This window comes from Carassius gibelio, chromosome B8 (genome assembly GCF_023724105.1).
Source record: "Carassius gibelio isolate Cgi1373 ecotype wild population from Czech Republic chromosome B8, carGib1.2-hapl.c, whole genome shotgun sequence".
In the NCBI taxonomy this organism is placed as follows: domain Eukaryota; kingdom Metazoa; phylum Chordata; class Actinopteri; order Cypriniformes; family Cyprinidae; genus Carassius; species Carassius gibelio.
Genome location: NC_068403.1, coordinates 24026061 through 24047606, shown reverse-complemented (window position 1 = coordinate 24047606; position 21546 = coordinate 24026061). Strand labels below are relative to the sequence as shown.

The 21546-nt window shown below is 35.0% G+C and overlaps 2 protein-coding genes across 5 annotated transcripts in view; one reads left to right on the top strand and one right to left on the bottom strand.

Annotated features, from left to right (window-relative positions):
* The first annotated feature begins 794 nt into the window (after window positions 1-794).
* On the top strand, window positions 795-12406 carry gna14a (guanine nucleotide binding protein (G protein), alpha 14a). The gene is made up of 7 exons (XM_052564087.1): window positions 795-1157; window positions 7517-7701; window positions 8044-8198; window positions 9275-9403; window positions 10939-11068; window positions 11166-11319; window positions 11508-12406. Exons 1-7 carry the CDS (start codon window positions 1037-1039, stop codon window positions 11696-11698), a joined length of 1065 nt encoding a protein of 354 aa, XP_052420047.1. The 5' UTR covers window positions 795-1036; the 3' UTR covers window positions 11699-12406.
* A 1037-nt stretch (window positions 12407-13443) lies between these two features.
* The window catches only part of vps13a (vacuolar protein sorting 13 homolog A), a 50675-nt gene continuing 42572 nt past the window's right edge, over window positions 13444-21546 (bottom strand). For all 4 annotated transcript variants that reach the window (XM_052564081.1, XM_052564082.1, XM_052564083.1 and 1 more), the window contains 9 exons: window positions 21331-21406; window positions 21041-21204; window positions 20147-20192; window positions 19921-20044; window positions 19729-19843; window positions 17060-17145; window positions 16597-16720; window positions 16231-16305; window positions 13444-14217 (listed from right to left, as the gene is read on the bottom strand). In XM_052564081.1, coding sequence (XP_052420041.1) covers window positions 14170-14217; window positions 16231-16305; window positions 16597-16720; window positions 17060-17145; window positions 19729-19843; window positions 19921-20044; window positions 20147-20192; window positions 21041-21204; window positions 21331-21406 — 858 coding nt within the window. In that variant the 3' untranslated portion in view covers window positions 13444-14169. The remainder of the gene's footprint in view (window positions 14218-16230; window positions 16306-16596; window positions 16721-17059; window positions 17146-19728; window positions 19844-19920; window positions 20045-20146; window positions 20193-21040; window positions 21205-21330; window positions 21407-21546) is intronic.

Sequence of the window (21546 nt, the reverse complement as noted above, 5' to 3'; positions counted from 1 at the left end):
GCACATAGCAAATATTATAAGTATAATATCTACCAAAATTGTGTCACTTTTTTACACAATCTAGCAATTCAATGTGTTCATTTATGATGTTACACCCATCTATCTATCTTTCTATCTATCTATCTATCTATCTATCTATCTATCTATCTATCTATCTATCTATCCATCCCTCTATCTCTCTATCCATCCATCCATCCATCCATCCATCCTTCTATCTATCTATCTATCTATCTATCTATCTATCTATCTATCTATCTATCTATCTATCTATCTATCTATCTATCTATCTATCCATCCATCCATCCATCCATCCATCCATCCATCCATCTATCTATCTATCTATCTATCTATCTATCTATCTATCTATCTATCTATCTATCTATCCATCCATCCATCCCTCTATCTCTCTATCCATCCATCCATCCATCCTTCTATCTATCTATCTATCTATCTATCTATCTATCTATCTATCTATCTATCTATCTATCTATCTATCTATCTATCTATCTATCTATCTATCCATCCATCCATCCATCTATCCATCTCTCCATCCCTCTATCTATCTATCTATCTATCTATCTATCTATCTATCTATCTATCTATCTATCTATCTATCTATCTATCTATCTATCTATCTATCATCTATCTATCTATCTATCTATCTATCTCTCTCTCTATCTATCTATCTCTCTATCTATCTGTATTAGCAGGGAAAGGTTGTGGACACATCACTTCCCTGTTGGTGCAGGTGAAGGTGTGGCACAGACGCTGGTCTCTGACATGAGGATGTTCTGCTGCTCATATCATTCCTCCAGCAGCACTCAGAGTTACACATCCAGACTGAAGTTCTGCCTTACAGCTGGAGATTATGTTCAGTGGACCTTTAAAGGAGGAGCCCATTCATGACCTCTCAGACTGTGGTGTGGAGCAGAGGAGAACAAAATACATCTGATCCAAACTGTAGCCCACTAGCGTGCTGAAGATCGTGCTCTTTTAAACGGGACGGGGAACAGAGAGAGCGAGAGAGAGAGAGATCATGGCTGGATGTTGCATGTCTGCGGAGGAGAAGGAACGGCAGAGGATAAATCAGGAGATAGAAAAACAACTGAGGAAAGACAAGAAAGACTCGCGTAGAGAACTCAAACTACTGCTGCTGGGTAAGACGTGTGCTTCAGAAACATGTGGAATAAGATGATATAAAACATTTCAGTGATAGATAGATAGATAGATAGATAGATAGATAGATAGATAGATAGATAGATAGATAGATAGATAGATAGATAGATAGATAGATAGATAGATAGATCTAAAATAATAGAATAGTATTCATACTGTTCAAAATTAAGATAAAACTAAATAATAAAACTTTACTTGCAGATAATGTTATACTGCTAAATGAAATGGCACTTAAGTGTGCGTAAAGAAAATGGACTTTTATGACTGTTTCTTAACACACTTAAGTACCCTTTTGAAAAGAGCACTTTGTTGCAATGTCAAATTAAACGTTTCAGTTCAATCTAAGTGATACATCATTACGTTTTATGCCATGCTTTAAAGAAGTACACTTATTTGGATGTGTTGACCACATACAGTACTAAACCACATGTTATGTCCTCGATTAACATTTTAACTGCAGTGTGTTATTCAGTATGACATTTAAAGTTAATATATTTTAAATGTACTGAACTGTATCGTCATCATTACAAATGTGTAATTACAAATATATTTAAATACAATGCAAGATTCAGTAGAAATTACATCATGATATGTTTAAGTTCACCATAAATGCTTGTCAGTAAATGCATCAGTATTTTAACCATATTTAAAAATTACATAAAGATGTACTTGAGTCTTACTTAAGCGAGTAAACGAAACACGGTCACAGTTTATTTGAAGGTGTCCTTGTTACAGTGTAATTATAGATTTAAGTACTGAGTAATATTAATTAACTTCATGTACTTATTAGATGGTTGCGGTTAGGATTAGGGTTATTTGCACGTAATTATGCATAATTTATTGTTATTATAAAAATAAGTGCGTGTGACGTGTAATGATGCGTTAAAATAAAGTGTTACCAAAAACACTCTTAAGTTCAACTAATTGCATTAAATATCAGTTTAAACTAAAATAGGCCTACATTTGAATTGAATTCAGTTCACATTCAGTTCACACTTAAGTATATTATTTTAACGTAAGCAGTTTCCTTATTAAGTATTTTTACAATATTCTAAAGTGTACAGACACAATGAAATTACTGTGGCAAAGTTAGAAAAGCTAACTTAACTTAAGTTTGATGGTTTGAGGGTCTGTATGTGTTTGGATTTACTGAAAGGAATGAATGTGTGGTTTAGCTGCTGTGGCACCGTTTTATACAGCAGTTCCTGGCCACACGGCCACTGTCTCTGTTCTTGCTATGCAAAAGCATGCAAAGCAGATCCTGCACTGAACTCTAAACAAAATTTCCTCAACAGCACTCCCTCCCTCAATAACACCACAGCCGATGCACACGCAGGAGAGAAGGCTTTGTCACATGTGTGCATGCATGTATGGTTTGAGTGTCATTTACCTGTGGTTAAAACACACGTGTGCAGAGTGTGTGAACTGAATCAATCTCCCAGTAGATTCATTATTACACTGAGCACATTAAGAGCCAGCCCACGAGACGGGCCGAACAGAAAGGTCAAAATAAGCATCACATTTATGATACTCCTTTTAACTGTAACCAGTGAGCAAAGACTTGGTTTTCTGTATAAATATCAGACGTGAGAATGTTGTATGACGACATGTTTTACAGTATGGAAAACAAAACATTTGCATTTAGGATGTTTTTGTGCTCAATAAGAGACGTAATTTCAGGTGCGACCAGTGCAAAACAATCAGATTTGTTCTTGTTGAATGGCAGCATGTAGTTATATAAAAGATATGTTTGTGAGAAAATATTGTTATTAATACACACTACTTTCCAAAAGCTATTGTTTGAAAAAAAAAAAAAAAAAAAAAGATTTCAAAGCATATATATTCCCTTCAAATAAAAGGTTTGGAATAATTATGATTTTTTTTTGCAAGTCTCTAAAGCTCACTTTGTCCGAAGTTAATATATGCAAAGTTGATATATGATATAATAATGGTCCTTATTATTATCAATGTAGACAAAAATTTGTTTTTGCTTATAATAAATGTTTCTAGAGCAGTAAATCATCATATTAGTGTGATTTCTGAATGATAAGACTAAAGTAATGATGCTAAAGAGTCAGCTATGCGTCACATGAATAAATTACATTTAACAATAGAATGTAATTTTTTAACGTAATAATCTTAATGTTTTTACTGTATTTTTGATCAAATAAACACAGCCTCTGTTAGAAAACATAAAAATAATAATCAAATTATTCCAAATGTCTTACCATTAGTATATTTATTCTATAACTGATGTATAATTCATTATATCATGTATTTCCACATGAGAAAGTGACTGACAATACATTTGAGTCTCTGTGGCTTTTAAATAAAACAGATGTTTACTTATTATAACTTTTAATCTGTAATTATCTACCCCGTAAACCTCCTAGCTGTATAAACATCATAGTGAAATGCATTTCTGTGACTTTCAGTTGAACATTATTATAAAGCTGAAACGTAAATCTCAGGACTCTTGGTTTCGGACTCATTCAAATCTGGTCATTTTCATTTGTGTAAAAAATCGCAATGTCGCTAGGACATTCTCAAGATGCTAATTCATGCAAAGCGGAGAATGCTTGAATGGAAAATGGCCCAAAGAAGAAATTTTCATTTCAAATTTGAATTCTCATAAGCTGTTCCCAAACTTTTTTCCACACCTACTGATACCGGGTGAACTCAGAAAATCAAGCTCCCATAAATATGTCTTACAAGCCACATTTTTATTATGACAAAACAAAATATGTTATAAAGGGTTAGTTCACCCAAAAATCAACATTCTGTCATTAATTATCCATCCTCATGTCATTTCAATCCTCAAGACCTTTGTTTATCTTCAGAACACAAATTAAGATATTTTTGATGAAATCCAAGAGCTCTCTGACCCTCCTATAGACAGCAAAGGTACTACCATGATCAAGGATTAGAAACAAGGAGATTGTTAAAATAATATCCATGTGACATCAGTGGTTCAGCTGTAATTTTATGAAGCTATACGAGAACACTTTTTGTGAGCAAATTTGAGAAAACAAAAAGAATTACTTTATTGAACAATTCATCTCCTCCGCATCACCCTATAGCTCCATTTCTGTGTCAGCAGCACCGTATGCAGATAAGCTGTTTACGATCTTTATGTTGTTTACGCTTTGATAATGAGAGACGTCATAATGAGAATCATAATGATAATAATGTATATGCGTACATTTGTTGCACTCGCTGCTTATTTGATACTCTCCAAATTGGAGCTATAGGTTGATGCGGAGGAGATAAATTGTTAAATAAAGTCTTTTCACACAAAAAGAATTCTCGTAGCTTCGTAAAATTACGGTGATGGATTTTTTTACATATGTCCTTGCTAAGTTTCTGGACATTAATCGTGCTACTACCTTTGCTGTCTATGGAGGATCATAAAGCTCTCAGATTTCATCAAAAATATCTTAATTTGTGTTCTGATGAAGAACGAAGGTCTTTCAGGTTTGGAACGACATGAGGGTGAATAATTAATGATACAATTTTCATTTTTGGGTGAACTACCCCTTTAAATGTGATTGACTGCAAATAAATAAATAAATATTGGGTTTATTTTTAATTGGCTTTCAGTTGCAGAATTTCTTTGTATTTTTTGAAATTCATATTTACATTTAAATCAATTGGAATGTAAATATTACAAATGTAATTGCTGCAAAAAAAATATCTCTAATGCAATATTTGGCAAGGACAGTTTTACTTGCATTTGGCACTTCCTGAGTTTCACATTTTGAAACCCTGAGCATAACTTTTCTGTTAAATGGCTGACAAATAAAGATGTATTTTTGCTCTAAATAAAGGAATAAGCTCTGATGAAAAATGTGTACTGAAGCTGGTAGAACTGAAGGAAATGTTAAATGTGAATGAGCCGTAAAACATTTTCTGCAATGAGTCTGAGCACTCTCTGATTACGACAGCAGTGCCCACTAACACAGTGTGTGTTACACATGAGCCGTCCAGAAGTGAGCTTCTCTCAGACAGCTGTTAAAGTGTCAAACAACAGGGGCCAGCAGTCTGTCGTTCACTTCCAGCAGAAAACACAACTTAATCATGTATATCATGCCTCACTATCTGACTGTAGAAGGCATTCATATATTATATCCATATGTTCACAAACTGTGGCTATAAGCATTACTTTCAGAGTTAATGTTCTGCCAAAGTCAATAAATCAACCTAAGAAGTCTCACTTTACCTTAAATCTGACTTGAAATATATATACAAAGACTGCATTCTGTCAAATCATAACACCAAGGCTCTGAAAAATTAAATGTGATTTGTAAATTAGTGTCTGGTGAAGCTGTGCGTTTGCTTTAGCACATGAAGCAGGCTTGAATGATGGCTTTAGTGTGGAGACTCTCACTCCACTCGGTGACTGTTTATTGGCCAAGAGCAAGACAGATATTCTGCCACACGGCACTTTAAACAAAACTCACTGAAACACATACCTCTCCACTTCAGCTCTATCTTTCACCCCTCTGTCTTCTCTGACTTCTGTGTCTCTCTGCTGGGTGAAACAACTGCAAGGATAGGTGTTATTTTTAATAAGTATTTTATTTCATTTCTGACTCAGTACAACTCAGTTCAGGCATTGTCCTTGTTTATATATTTATATATATATATATACAAAGACTGTTCAAAGGTGGCATTAATGCAATAACACTGCAGCTGTCAAGCAATTCAAATGTATAATCTATTTAATTAATTACATGAATTGCATATTAATTAATCACATTAATAACAAACAAATCACACATCAAGTTGCAATTCAGATTTACATTTTAATTTGTTGGAATTTAAATATTATAAATGTAATTGCTGCAAAAAATGATCTCCCTGTGGACTGAGAAATTACCACCCATAAGATCATTTAACGTCTTTATTGTGTTAAAATAGATAAGCATTGAATAGACCCCCCCCCCCCCCAAAAAAAAACAACAACAAATGAACAAATATTTTGAGTCAACTTTAATTTATTACTCTTAGATTTACATAAAAACTTACATACTTGCTACTTAATCTTGGCTATAATGTGGCCATAACATTGATTTCAGAAGCTGCACCTGAAGTAGCATTAACTGTAGATATACAAAGACTGTTCAAAGGTGACATTAATGCATTTACACTGCAATTAGCATAATGCTATAAGATTAATTGATTTTAAATGGGCATCAATGGGTTTAAAAAAGAAACTGAATATTGCATTTTTTTATTATTATTATTTAAATCCCCTCACCTTTCTCTATGTAGGTATTTATGTACATAAACAAATTGCAAATAACTTTTTGTAATCCATCTTTTTCACAATTGATTTAAAGAGTTAAATCAATTGAGTTTTTTTAGAGTTTTTTTTTTCATCAAACAGAATGGCAGATCGGACCCTCATCTTCCATTGGTCAGATAAACAAATAGCCACGCCCCAGACTCATGCCATTGGTTGAGCCAGTGTGTCTGGTTGGGAGGATCATGCAAACTGTGATGTTTCGTTAGCACCTCAAAGTCACAATATTTATACTGTTCAGGGAATCAACCTAAAGGAAAAATGACATGTATAAGAATGAGAAAATAGAATAGTTTTGGATGGAGTGTAGCACGTCATGCTGCAGGGCTGCACATCTATACACATCCTTCTCCTTCTCCTCTATCTGAAATGATCCTCAGCCATAGCTGTCCTGAGTAAAGCCACAGCAGCTGGAGAATATAAACACAGCTCTGGCAAGCCACACGGTCAGTCTGTCCAACAGAATCGCTTCAGTCTCGTCTTGCTACAGAAGCCAAACACTAAACAGATTTACTTTTTGTTCATCTCTGGGGGGAAAACCTACAAATGAGAAGCGGCCAGATTCACCTAACCATTTGAGTTATTTAATCAAAGCCACAAAACCCGAGAACAAGCCGTTACATCGGTTTTGAAGCATAAAGGTATTCCTGGATTTTGGAGTTTGCTATTATTGGTACTTATGCCGATATCGATTGATGGTAATGATTATTTCTTTAAACTGTTCAACAATTATTAGTAAGATTTTGTAATGTTTTGAGAGAAGTCTCTTATGCTCACCAGTCCACCATTTATTTGATCAGAAATATATAAATGTATTTATCAATTTTTCGATCAATTTAATGTGTCCTTTCTAAATAAAAGTATTCATATTCTCCTTCCACTCTTAAAAGAACTTGCAGTGGCACTTTGGTGTACAAATGCACATGGCATATTCATATACCATGGTCATTTGTCCAAAAACATACATTTGTACTTTTTTCTTAGTGCAGAAGCTGAAGAATTGATGTGTGTGTGTGTTTTTTTTTTCTCTCGTAGGCACAGGTGAGAGTGGCAAGAGTACGTTCATTAAACAGATGAGGATCATTCATGGCTCGGGTTATACTGATGAAGATAAGAAGGACTTCATTAAGCTTGTCCACCAGAACACGATCAGTGCCATGCAGTCCATGGTCAGAGCTATGGACATGCTCAAGATCGCCTACGCTAACTCAGATAACAAGGTACCCCTTGACACCATCCTGCCACGTCTTTTTGGTTTTCAGAAAAGTAAATCAGATCAACAATGTTCCCAATCTCTGTAGCTTATTTTGCTTCTTGGTACATTTATTTATCTTGTTTGGATGCCTTTACTGGAATTCAATAATTTCATAATGAATTGGTCAAAAATGTCTTCACAATCTTGCTTTTTTATGTTCACCTGTTTATTTCCTTCCAAAAGGTTTTGCATTCTGTTTTTAGACTCTGCTCCACTTTCATTAGCTGGCTGAGCTCTTGACCGCACACTCTCATTGGTCCCTGGGGAGATGCTGCTCAGTCCTGATTGGCTGTGCTTGTCTCTGCAGGCTAATGGTACACTGGTGAATGATACTGAGGTGGATAAGATCATGAGTTTGGATGAGGCGCAGGTCAACGCCATCCGGAGTCTATGGAACGACGCTGGGATTCAGGAATGCTACGACCGCCGCCGAGAGTACCAGCTAACTGACTCGGCCAAATAGTCAGTCTTGAAATTTTAAACATGTTAAATCTAGAATCACTGCATTCTTGACATGATTTGACGTGTGATGGTGGTTTGGTCATATATTGTACTGGAAACTCTGCAGACCCTCGTTGAAAGAAGTACACTTTCACATACGTCTTACGGAAATAATATACTTTAAAAGAATATACACTTAAGTGTGAATGTAATGTTTTCGTATGCTTAATTATATGTCATTTTCAATTAATTGCAAACAGAATTCTAGTATATATTAGTATTAAAAATATTTATGAGTGTTTTGACCCACTTAAGTAGAACTTCTTTATATGTTACATTAATATACTTTTATGTAATTTCTATTCAAACTTGCATGTTATGTATTTTAAAATATTGTAAACATACATCTGTTGTGATGAAGATGCAATTTAGCGCATTTAAAAAAAAAATATATTAACTTTAAATGTAATATAAAATATCACACTACAGTTAAAAGTACTTTTCATGTGCTTAAGTATGTTAGTCAACACATTAAAACAAGTGTACTTCTTTAAAACAGAAAAAGAGATTATTAAAACAATGATTTAATAATGTACTTTAAAGTCAAATTTTTTATTTGAAATAAAAGATTTTGAAAGTGTACTTAAGTGTGTTAAGAAAAGTGAACTCTAAGTAGTACACTTAAGTGACATTTTATTTCAGTAGCATCTTTCTTATATATACTTTTTGGATTTTCAGTACATTCAGTGCATTTAAATTAAATTAAATTAAATTAAATTAAATTAAATTAAATTAAATTAAATTAAATTAAATTAAATTAAATTACATTTATGCATTTAGCAGATGCTTTTCCAAAGCGACTTACAGTGCATTCAGGCTATCAATTGTTACCTATCATGTGTTCCCTGGGATTTAAGTGCACTTATTTTGCACAGGGTGTCTTTTCTCTAAATATCCAGCATATCGGTGAACAACAGTGTGGCACTGTGGTGTAAAACTCTCGGTGTGCCATATTTATGTGCTCATAACTACTGTAAAACCTGTTTCATCCGCTCTGGCCATGACTTGACCACAGTATTTGTTTTCATCTGTAACAGCTACCTGAGTGATCTGGATCGGATTTCGGACGCCGCGTACGTCCCCACAGAGCAGGACATTCTGAGAGTCAGGGTTCCCACCACAGGTATCATCGAGTATCCCTTCGACCTGGAGAACGTCATCTTCAGGTGATGACTTAGTGACATATTTAGTGTGCTGAAAACTTAAAAAATGCATGTGCCAAAAAAAGTGTAAAAATCATTTTCAACAAAATATCAAGTGGTGGAAAAAATCAAGTAAAACTGCAGATTAACTATAATTATATTATATAAAATATATTTTCTATAAACACTAAATAAATGTGAATGCAAACATCTTGACAGTCATTTCTCTGAATGTTTCTGCACATTAGTCACACTAATTAAATTAAAAACTTGACAAAGAAACTTGCATGAATGAGAAAATAAATGTGAAACAGAGTCTTTAAGTATGCGGAGTATGCACATAATCACATTCGATTATGTGTTAAACGAAAATAAACCTGATCCGTTTCAGTATATTAGATCCGTCCAGTTGGTCTTAAAGAGACAGCAGTCTAATAAAGCTGTTGCCTGTGTCATTAATGTTAATTAAATAGAAAACGACAAAGAGAAGTCATCGATTCTTCGATTCATACAGTGAAGATTTTGCATTGTTTTAGGCCCTGTTCACATGGAGACGCTTTTAGCTGTATACTCATAAATTTTGTATCATGTATACGTTTCGTCCACACGGAATCCAGCGTTTTGGGAGAGTGAAACAGATATTTTTTTAAACCAGGTCCCAGAGTGGATAAAACCACCATATATTTTCTGAAACGATGACATCATGAGCCCACATCTCGCCCCTAGTCAGACACCGCTATGTCACGTAACAGCAACAAAAGCATGAACAAACTCTGAACGAACGTCTTTTTATTAACACAGATTAATAAATGTATTCTTCCATGTTCGTTTGCATACCACAAGCAAGGTTTATGGGCATAGTCTAAGTTTTCTTCTCTGCTTTAAGTGTATCTTTGTGGCAGAATACATAAATTACTTCTGTCAAACGATTAATCGCAAGTTTTTGTTTACATAATATATATGTGTGTGTTCTGTGTATACTTATGTATATATAAAGACACACATACAGTATATATTTTTTAAATATTTACATGTATTAACATGATTTTATTTATATTTATATAATTAATATTATAAATAAACATATTTCATACATAAACTTAACATATTTTTCTGAAACAAATGCGTGCATGTGTGTGTATTTATATCTAACTAATAAATATACACAGAACACACACATTTATTATGTAAACAAAAACTTGGATGCGATCAATCAAAACTAATCACAATATATATATATATATATATATATATATATATATATATATATATATATATATATATATATATATATACATGCATACATGCATGTCTTTTGTTCCTATTAGTTTTAGTAATGTCTCTGTAGCAGCATAACTGAATAACTGAAAGTAATTCTGACTGTAACTGCAGTTTATCAGAAGGCAACAAACAAGCTGTTATCACAAGTGGATTATACTGTAAGAAGATTGAAAGAAGTTTTTCAAGGATTTTGGTTTTCAAGGATGTTCACAGTTTAGTCTGAAGACCAGTTCTCATTATTAAGACTTTTTGCACATTTTCTTTCTAATTGTCCGCAGGATGGTGGACGTGGGGGGTCAGCGATCCGAGCGCAGGAAGTGGATCCACTGCTTTGAGAACGTCACCTCCATCATCTTCCTGGTGGCTCTGAGCGAGTACGACCAGGTCCTGGCTGAATGTGACAATGAGGTCAGTGCACTCTGAGTTCATCCTCATCCAGGCTGCTCCTCTGGGACTTCATGATCATGGCAGTTGATCGGATTTGAAATCGTCTCATGTGTTTCAGAATCGCATGGAGGAGAGTAAAGCTTTGTTTAAAACCATCATCACATATCCTTGGTTCCAGCAGTCGTCTGTGATTCTCTTTCTTAATAAGACAGACATCCTGAAGGAGAAGATCGTGTACTCTCACGTGGCCACCTACTTCCCAGAATTCACAGGTGAGTCATTCAAAGCAGTTCACTCCGGGCACAAGATGCTTCTTCAGGCGATTGCTCGTGTGGCAAGAATGAATCACTATTGAATCAGTCATTCTGTTAAAGATGAACCACAGTTTTATTTTAGTGTATTTTTATATGCATATATAGAGCGTCACATCATTGACCCACTGATTACTGTCATTTTTCAGGCCCCCAAAATGACCCAAAGGCAGCCCAGGAGTTTATTCTTAAGATGTACCAGGAGCAAAACGAAGACAAGGACAAATCCATCTACTCTCACTTCACTTGTGCCACCGACACGGAGAACATCCGCTTGATCTTCGCAGCTGTGAAAGACACCATCCTCAGACACAACCTCAAAGAGTTCAACCTGGTTTAAACTCAACAGCTAGGAGGACGAACCTGGTCCTGCTCTCTTCTGTTGATCTGTTGAGTAGATTTAGCTCTCACGTTAGCTTTAAGATGTCCTCTTGTTGGCTAAGGACTTATATAAGGAAGTATGTAGGAGAATCGCCTAGTGGAGTAGATGTGGCCTGGGTTCATACCATTACAAGGTTGAACCTTCTTTTCAGTCGCGTTTAGGTCCTCTAATAGATGGATAGGTTTCAACGACAACAGATGTTGTTCTTTTTAAGAGTAGAGTTTACAAAGGATGCTACTTAGGGGATTTTAAGGCACTAATGTAAAAATGTTTTCCTGATGTAATAGATCAAAGTCTTGAAGACTCCTTGAAGCATTTAAAAGCAAAAAGATGGAGAAGTTTACATGTTAATATAATGTAGTTTTAACACAAGATTATACATTTGTAGAAAAAAAATACATTTAATTCAGATATTTTTTATTTTATTATTATGTAAAAATAAAAATAAAAAGGTTTACTAGCTATTTTAAACAGTGGTGTTTTGGTGTCAAACTGATATTTATCAATTTAAACATGCGTATTCCAAACAAATCTCACAGAAAATTCAGTCACAGGGCAACTTTAGACATTTTACGCAGCCACTGAATTCGGTTTCATTATTTGACCTCAGTCTGAAGTAAGTTCAAGCTGTAGTGAATATCTGAAGTGCCTTTAAACTGTAATGTCTGTATCTGCTTTGATGATATTTGTTAAACAAGGATATACAGTAATATGTTGTTAATCATTCAAATTCAAATAAAACAATCAAACAAAATTCTAAATACATTTATTAAATATGCATTCTTAGAAATGACAAGAAAATGATGCAAAAAAATTCTTCACCTTTATTGTCAACCAGAAATTTCATTCACAGTTCTCAATATTACCTCACTAACATGATTCATTTCCAATTGAAAATGATAAAATTGTAGAATTAGTATGCAGTTGCATACAGTATAGAAACAAAAAATGTCCCTTAAATCATATTTATTAGAAACCTGAGACCTTGATGGAGATCTCTCGCTATTCGCTTACATTGCTATAACCTTTATTAGGTTAAAGGAGTAGTTAGTTAGGAGTTATCAAATATTTATTTTTAATTTTTGCAGTAAATGTACTCACCCTCAGGTCATCCAAGATGTAGACAAGTTTATTTCTTCATCAGATTTGGAGAAATGTAGCATTACATCACTTGTTCACCAGTTGTTCCTCTGCAGTGAATGGGTGCCGTCAGAATGAGTGTCTCAACAGCTGATAAAAAAACATCACAAGAATCCACAAGTAATTGATATGACTCCAGTCCACTAATTAATGTCTTGTGAAGCGAAAATCTGCATGTGTTTTAAGAAACAAATCCATCGTTTAGGCGTTTTTAAACTTCAAACCTGTCCATAATCCATAATATTTTTTTTCTCCCGTGAAAAACTCATCTTGTCTGAATCAAGAAAGATAAATGCACAGATCAAGCACCATTTACAAGCCAAAAGAGTTCTGAACAAATATGTTGATTTAGACTCTCATTCTGACGGCACCCATTCACTGCAACTGATATAATGCTAAATTTCTTAAAATCCATTTTGATGATGAAACAAACTCTTGGATGACCTGAAAGTGAGCAAAAATCAAATTTTCAAAAGGAACTTTCAAAAGGTTGCAGACTAAAACAAGGACTAAAGAGTTACTTCATGGTGTACATCATTCACAGGTTCAATAAACAGGGCAGGTTTTGATTTCATGTCAAGTTTAATATCAGTTCATTGACATTTATTAAGAAAATGGTCAACATTAGCTTTACTGAAAAGCTAAATAACAAACAGTTGCATATTTGTGTTATATTACAGTTCTTCAGTAATGGAGTGAGACATAAAGTAATCAAGAAGCAATGGAGTGTTTACTGTTGAGCATTAAGAAGAGCTATATAATTAATTAAACGGACACTGAGAAACAAAATATAATTTCATGCAAAGTCACATATATTAAAAAATATATCCCTGCTCTCCTGTACATTCAGTAAGAGATTTTCAAACATTCCTGGTCATTTCTGTTTAAATGTGACACGCATTCCCACATGTTAAGACAAATAAAATGCATACAGTGTATTGGTCTTTATTAATGTGTATAAAATGACAGCTTTATTTACACTTTAGTGTGGCTTTAGTTGAGAGACGTGTTTTGAGATGCTGAACTGCGTGTAGAGGCACGTTGTAAAGACTTAATATGTAAATGAGTTTGGTGTTCAAGCAAATATGGAATTTGGACAGATTGAGCACAGACAATATAATGTAAAACCTAACACACCAACACACAGTCTAACAGTCATTACCAGTGTGGTATTCAGGGTTTAGTGAATGACTGTTGCATTTTGGGTATAATGTGAAGTGGCACACTGCAAAAGCAGCATAAAGGCACACAGCAGAGAGCAGGATCATCGCATGTCGCTTTTACTGTCCTTACTTCGGCAGACTTTCCCTGGCATCTTCCAGCTTGGCAAGAACCCACTGAGAATGACAGAAATGCATGATGTAAATTAATGCATGGGTACTAACCTTTACAGGCTATTTTATCTACAATTAGCTGCAAAAATCATAAACGTGGTATACAAACTCTTAAAGGGGTAGACCACCCGAAAAGGTTTTTACACAACCTCAAGCCAACCTAGGTGTATATGACTTTATTCTTTCAGATGGATACATTTAGAGTTATATTAAAAATGTCTTCGCTCTTCCAAGCTTTATAACGGCAGTGAACGGGTGTTGAGATTTTGAAGCAGAAAAAGTGCATCCATCCATCATAAAAAGTGCTCCACTTTGCTCTGAGGGGTTAAGAAAGGCCTCCTGAACTGAATCAATGCGTTTGTGCTAGGAAAATATTCATATTTAAAACTTTCTAAAGCATAATCTCTAGCTTCCTCTAACTGATGAACGCACAGGGGAGTGGCGTTCCAGTGGATGATGTAGGATGCAGGCGTAGTGTAAACTCCAATGAGAATATACTAATCTCACGAGAACCAAGTTTTGTTTACAGCAAAAAAAAAAAAAAAAAACAGACTCCAGCTTTTTCTTTACAAATCTTAGTTTGGTACTTCTAATTCATGACCGATGTTTTTTTTACATTCATCATTTCCCACCAGAGCTTACACTATGCTGACGTCCTCCATCTTCCTCTGGAACGCCACTCTCTCATGAACGTGTGTACAAAATTTAGCAGATGCTAGGGATTATGGTTTCTAGAGTTTAAAATATGGATATTTTCCTTTAAAACATCTTATTGCTTCAGAAGGCCTTCTTTAACCCCCCGGAGCCATGTGGAGCACTTTATTTGATGGATGGATGAACTTTATTGGATTTCAAAATCTCGACACCCATTCACTGTTATTATAAATCTTGAAAGAACTAGGACATTTTTTATTATTTTTTATAAAACTCTACTGTATTTGTCTGAAAGAAGAAAGTCATACAGTATACACCTGGGATGGTTTGATGGTGAGTAAATCATGGGGTAATTTTCATTTTTGGCTGAACTACCTTTAAACTTGTGTGTGCTGTATTGGTCTTTTTTGACCTGGCTAAGAGGTTAAATCGAAAGTTTCCCCATTAGCTCAAATTCTGGCATCTTTTACTCACCCTCAGATTGTTCCAAACATGTATGAATTTCTTCTGTTGAACACAAAAGAGGATATCTTGAATAATGTTGGTAACCATACAGTGACTTCAATGGTACTTCATTTCCATACTATGGAACTCAGTGGGGAACTGTTTGGTTACCAACATTCCTCAAAATATAATATTTTCATATGTTTGGAACAACTTCAGGGTAATTAATTTTTTGCTTTGTCGTTTTAAGAATATATACTTATAAACTTCAAGTTTGTTCAAAATGCCTCATTCCTTTTAGATTCGGGTCAATTTTGACCCATGGGTAATTTTGCTGGAGATGAGTGGATAAACAGTTGAAACAGTTTTCAACAACAACAAAAAAAAGGTTCATTCAAATTTACTTCAAACTGTGTACTGTCTCCATGTAGCGTTTAGATAAACTAATATCTTTCACTGATTTATACATAAATTACCTCAGGTTTCAAAATGAATGAACATGACATACATGATTTTACATACTTTTTTAAGTGTCTATTTCACAAGGCCATTAGCAAAAGATACATTTAAGTATGAAATTTAAGGTTTACAACCTTGTTAAAGACCAACTATAGATTATTACCATATATCAATACAGATTAAGCCATATTGGAAATCCTGTTTTTCTGTGCCTGGTCTTAAAGGGAATATTAAGACTTTTCTTATATCATTTAAAATATATAAGGATCTGCTGGGACCATGTTGAGGATCCTGACTGGGGCGTACTAGTGATCCTCACTATGAATGGATTTCACCATCAGTTTAAAACAACCCTACATGACCAGAAGAATTCATCCACTTTCTGCCTAAATAACCATTGTGCTCCATGTGAAGATGCCAGTTCATGAACTAACTTCCACTATTTGTTTACAGCAGTACCTTTGCTAGTTCTGGAGTTTTGAAATTGATGATCTTCCCAAACTCTTTGGCATGAAACACTGATTTGACTCGCTCCTGTAAAAATCAAAACAAGACCAATCACATTTCCTAATAAAAGAGATCTTCATTCAGGAGAACAATAATACAAGTTAACTACTCAGGTTAAGTTTTAGAGTTAGTACCTTATCATAGTGTAAGTACATACTATATAAACATGTACAACAGGACTTTAAATTAAAGTGCTTAACATACATATTTGCACATAAAGAATTACATGCACAATAAGACCAGGGACCAGCCATTTAGATTTAATGTTTTTTATAAATGCACATAAAATCAAACTCTGTGTTACGTATGATGATGTACCTTCGCTTCTATGCGCAGTCTCCTGCCCTCCACGACCATGGGCGCTTTGGTAAACTCATCAAACAGGTACTGCCACTCACACGTCAGCTGCCCAAATGTCCCCTTAGTCACAAAAAATATCCCCCTGAAAGAAGAAAATCATTAAAAAGAAGAAAGTGGCGTAAATTCATTTTTACTGAAACTGATTTCCATCAGTCTCAATGAATACAATCAAAGTCGTAAGATGTAAATAAATGTGCATCACGGTATGACACATGTGCATGGTATTTTTAAGCTCAATAATAGTTGTATTCAAAGCTAAACAAAAATATTTTAAATAGAGCTCAGGGGGTTTATTTGAAGGCTTTTATAAGCTGAAGCCAAACAGATGTGACATGCTTAATGTTATTCATGTTTAAAACCAAAATTCCCATTCATCTAAATGTGCCCATGTTAAAATGAGGGGTTTATATAATACACCTACCTTTTAGTGATCATCAGGAAATCGGATTCATTCACCTTAGCATGAGCAAAGTATCTGTACTTGGCAAACCGTCCGTTTTCAACACTCTACAAACCAAATGGAGAAACCCATTAATCTTACAAAAACACAGTCCTGAGAACTTCTACGATCAAATGATTTCTGGCCATCACATTCCTGAGATACGGTAATGGAGTCAGTATAATGACACAAGACACACAGTGACAACAAAACTTATGATGTAATGATTCACTCAACTCACGTTTCGATTCGATTCCTACCCCTAAATGAATCGCGATTAGTTTAGAAATTCAACCAATTTGAATTAACATTTCAACTGGCTCACATTATCGATACATCCCGATTCCCTACCTACTCATCTTCATATACAAAGCCCTAGTTTTGGGATTCTTTAAGCAATTTTTTTTTGGGTTCTAAAGCACTGTCATGATGCCCTTAGTTCTGACTGGTGTGTTTGAACGTGCTCCGGATGCGAGAATGCAAATTTCTCAAATTTCCCTAGTAAAAATGACTAGGGAAGAGTTTAAGAATTTAATGCAAAATTTAGGCAAAGGCTTAGTCACTTCGTTTTCTAAAGAGACTAAAGTCACATTACACAGCCTGGCTCCTTTGCAAAGTGCGTCTATAAATCAATGAAATGCGATGTCATTTGCAATGCATTGTGGGATTGGTGGGTGTGGAATGGGTTAATGATGAAAAAATGCACTTGGAAACTTGGAGACTTTATTCAGGAAAAATGACAGATGATGGGGGTGGGACAACAAATTAAATGGAATAAAACCAAGATTCATAAATCCTAAAACAGCAATATTTACATTTCTAATATATTAAGTACTCTATCAGCGCAAACACACTGTAAATTATTCCTATTTTAGATGCAAATTACACAAACAAACTGAACATTTATTGAAAGCCCTGAGTAAAAGACACATTTTCCTCATCCTCATCAGTGTCAGAGCTATTCATCTGAGAGAGGGCCGCTCTGCTCTGTGAACATGACAAGAGAGGAGATGTTAATGTGAACACCAGCACAGTCTGTGTACCAACCCAGAAACACTAACACTAGCAATACTAGCACAGCTAACACTACTGAGGTCACGTCTGCAACTCCTGCACTTACAAGCTACACAACACATCTGGTGTTGGTCTGTTGGGAATTACACAAGTAGTTTTACATAATGAATTACATCATTTGATTTCGTGTGTTAAATGAATATTTTAGACGGTTTGTTTTTACATTTTAGTTTACTGTTTTTATTGCATAAGAATATAAATGTATAATACTATGCATTACAAAAAAGTCATCAAGTTTTATTTTTATTAGGTTTTAAATTAGAAATTTTACACATATATCCTGTACAATCTCTCAGCTGTTCAGCAAGTTAGTATTTCAAATATTAACACCGCGTTCATATCTGATGATATAATGTCAAACCCTCGGCCCATGCTGGTCTCTTTGGTGCCTGCTGTGTTTTGGATGCTGTGATGCTTCTTAACTAGTTAAACTAGCAAGACTTCCTTGAAAGTTTGACCAGCTTCACCATCTAGACACATTCTAAACTAATATGAAACCAGCCTGAAAAAGCATGAAAATTCATAATTCATGGATGTATAATGACAATGGTGGTTGTTTAAGAAAATGGCAAATAACTTTGGAGCAAGAAGCAACTGCAAGTAAATCAGAAATCTTGTTTTTGCATATTTATGATATATATACAATATGTAATTAATGTTACAAATATCTGTATCTGGGTAGCTGACATGGATATATTACCATATACTGTATGTGACCCTGTCTGTGAAAACCCAAAAAAGTAATTTTTTGATGATTTACTGTATTATATAATACTATATAATACCATCCTTTATAAGGTAAAAGAAAATTCAGTGAAAATGTATTCTTTATTACTGACCGAGTAGTAAGACCATGTCAAAGATTGAAATTATACTGAATTAATGGTTGAAATCAAACTTTGATGCTTGTTATCTCGTAATTATTAATAATCATTTTTGAGACTTTAGCCTGGATTTCACAGAGAGGGTCACATATGTTAAACATATATTAGACTTAACGTTTAATTACATGTTTTCATTCAAGTTTTTCATTATAAAAAAATATATTTTTTTTAAATCAGCAACAATGCATAAAACTGTCAAAAGTGACAGCAAAGACATTAAAAAAAGTTAGGAATGATTTCTATAATATATTTAAAAAATAAATCCTGTTCATTTGAACGAAGCAGTTCAACGGTTTTCAAAATTGATAATAAAGTTTCTTGAGCAGTAAATCAGCATATTAAAATGAAGGACCATGTGACAATGAAGACTGTATTAATGATGCTGAAAATTCAGCTTTGCATCACATGAATAAACTACATTTTACAATATATTCAAATTTTTTACATTTCTAATAATATTTCATAATATTGTTGTTTTTACTGTATTTCGGATTATATAAATGCAGCTTTGGTGAGGCCTATTTTTTGATGTTTTCATTTGTAATATAGGAGGCTGCTGTCACTGCTGAACATGTCAACTACCCATTTCTGTTTTTTCATTATATTATCAATTCCTATTATTTTCTCTCAATGCATGGCCATTATCTTGAACACGGGGAGTGTGACGGCAGGAAGTGAAGTGTCATGCGTCACCTGCAGCATCTGGCTGCCTATGCCCTCTCTCTCCTTATACGGCCGGATGACTCCATCCTCATGGATGAAACGAGGAGGACGTAAACTCTCCACATCCTGAGACGTCTCTGCAGCTCTGCATTCAAATCAGGTCAGAAAACACATCACACTCATGGACTAACAATACACACAGATACACAGACACATTCAGACCTTTTGATGCCTTGGAAGGTGCTGCTGGCCATGTCTATGATGCCCCCTGTTGGTCGGGTCAGAGCTCCGACCAAACCTTTGCCCATCCCCTTAAAGAAACCTGCCGCTCCTTCCCTCTGAGCTCCTACAGCAACACACACACACACACACACACACACACACGAGATGCCTGTTAAACTGGATTCTTGACAGTGAAATAAGATAACAGGTAACTGAACATCTTTACCTTTAATGGGTTTAGTCACAATGCCTGTGATGCCGCTCACAAACCCCTGTGTGACGAGGAGAAGAGTTCATATTAACAGACTGACTAACAAAACTACTAAAGGAACTGTGGGGTGCTCATGAGTAGATAAAAATCTAATTATAAAAAAAAAAAAAAAAACTTTAAAAATGTAATTTTAAAAGGCAAATAATTTCTGACCATCGACCAACACCTCAGCAAGTTCAACATTAAAAACTTGCCATTATGTCAATCCAAACCTGTGAGATTAATATATTCTGCACATCATAAAAAATATATTTTAAAGAATGTTAGCAACTAAACTGTTTCAGTTCCCTTTAAATTCCATTAAATATACAAAAAAATACAGTAGTATTTCAATGGGAACCGAAACTCTTTGGTTACCAAAATATATGAAGTCAATTAGGTCTGAAGCAATGTAAGGCTGAGTACTGTATTTTCCGGACTATAAGTCACACCTTTTTTCATAGTTTGGCTGGTCCGGCGACTTATAGTCAGGTGCGACTTATTCATCAAAATTAATTTGACATGAACCGAGAGAAATGAACCAAGAGAAAACATTACCGTCTCCAGCCGCGAGAGGGCGCTCTATGCTGCTCAGTGCTCCTGTAGTCTACACTGAAAACATAGAGCGCCCTCTCACGGCTGGAGACGGTAATGTTTTATCTTGGTTCTTGGTTCTAAATAAATGCGACTTATAGTCCGGTGCGACTTATATATGTTTTTTTTCCTCATCATGATGTATTTTTGGAATGATGAGACTTACACTCAGGTGCGACTTATAGTCCGAAAAATACAGTAAATGATTCGTTCAAATTGTTGGGTGAACTGTACAGTAGGTTCGGTCAAAGTCTCTGTCTGCTGTGTTTAACTCACAGAGACGAGTCCCTTCCCTCCTCGTGTCAGGCCTTCTCTCAGTCCACTGGGCTGCTTGTTCATGGCCTCGCGTCTCTTCTGCTGATACTCCTCATCCATGGTCATAGCAGCTACACCTTTAGCCATCGCTCCCGTGATCCGAGACGCCGCTCCAGCCAGACCGCCTGAATTTAAGTGGAACAAGAACGATATGAGCCTCATGTGACAACTTTTGATTGAAGAGTTCATGACTGCATAGATCCCTCACAATATTAGTGTAATATTGAATAGAGCAAAAAGAGAGTACGCACCCACAGCTCCTCCAACCAGAGCCTTCACACCGAGTGCCATGCCCTCCATAAACTCCTCTGGTCCCTGTATGGCACCCTGACAAACCAACATTCACTCTTATTTCTAGATCTAGAGACTATTAAGAGGTTTGTTTTTTCAGTTAAGTTTAAGTAAATTTGTGTGTGTTTTTGTCAGTTGTATTATTATTATTATTCATATTTTTTTTATACATTTTT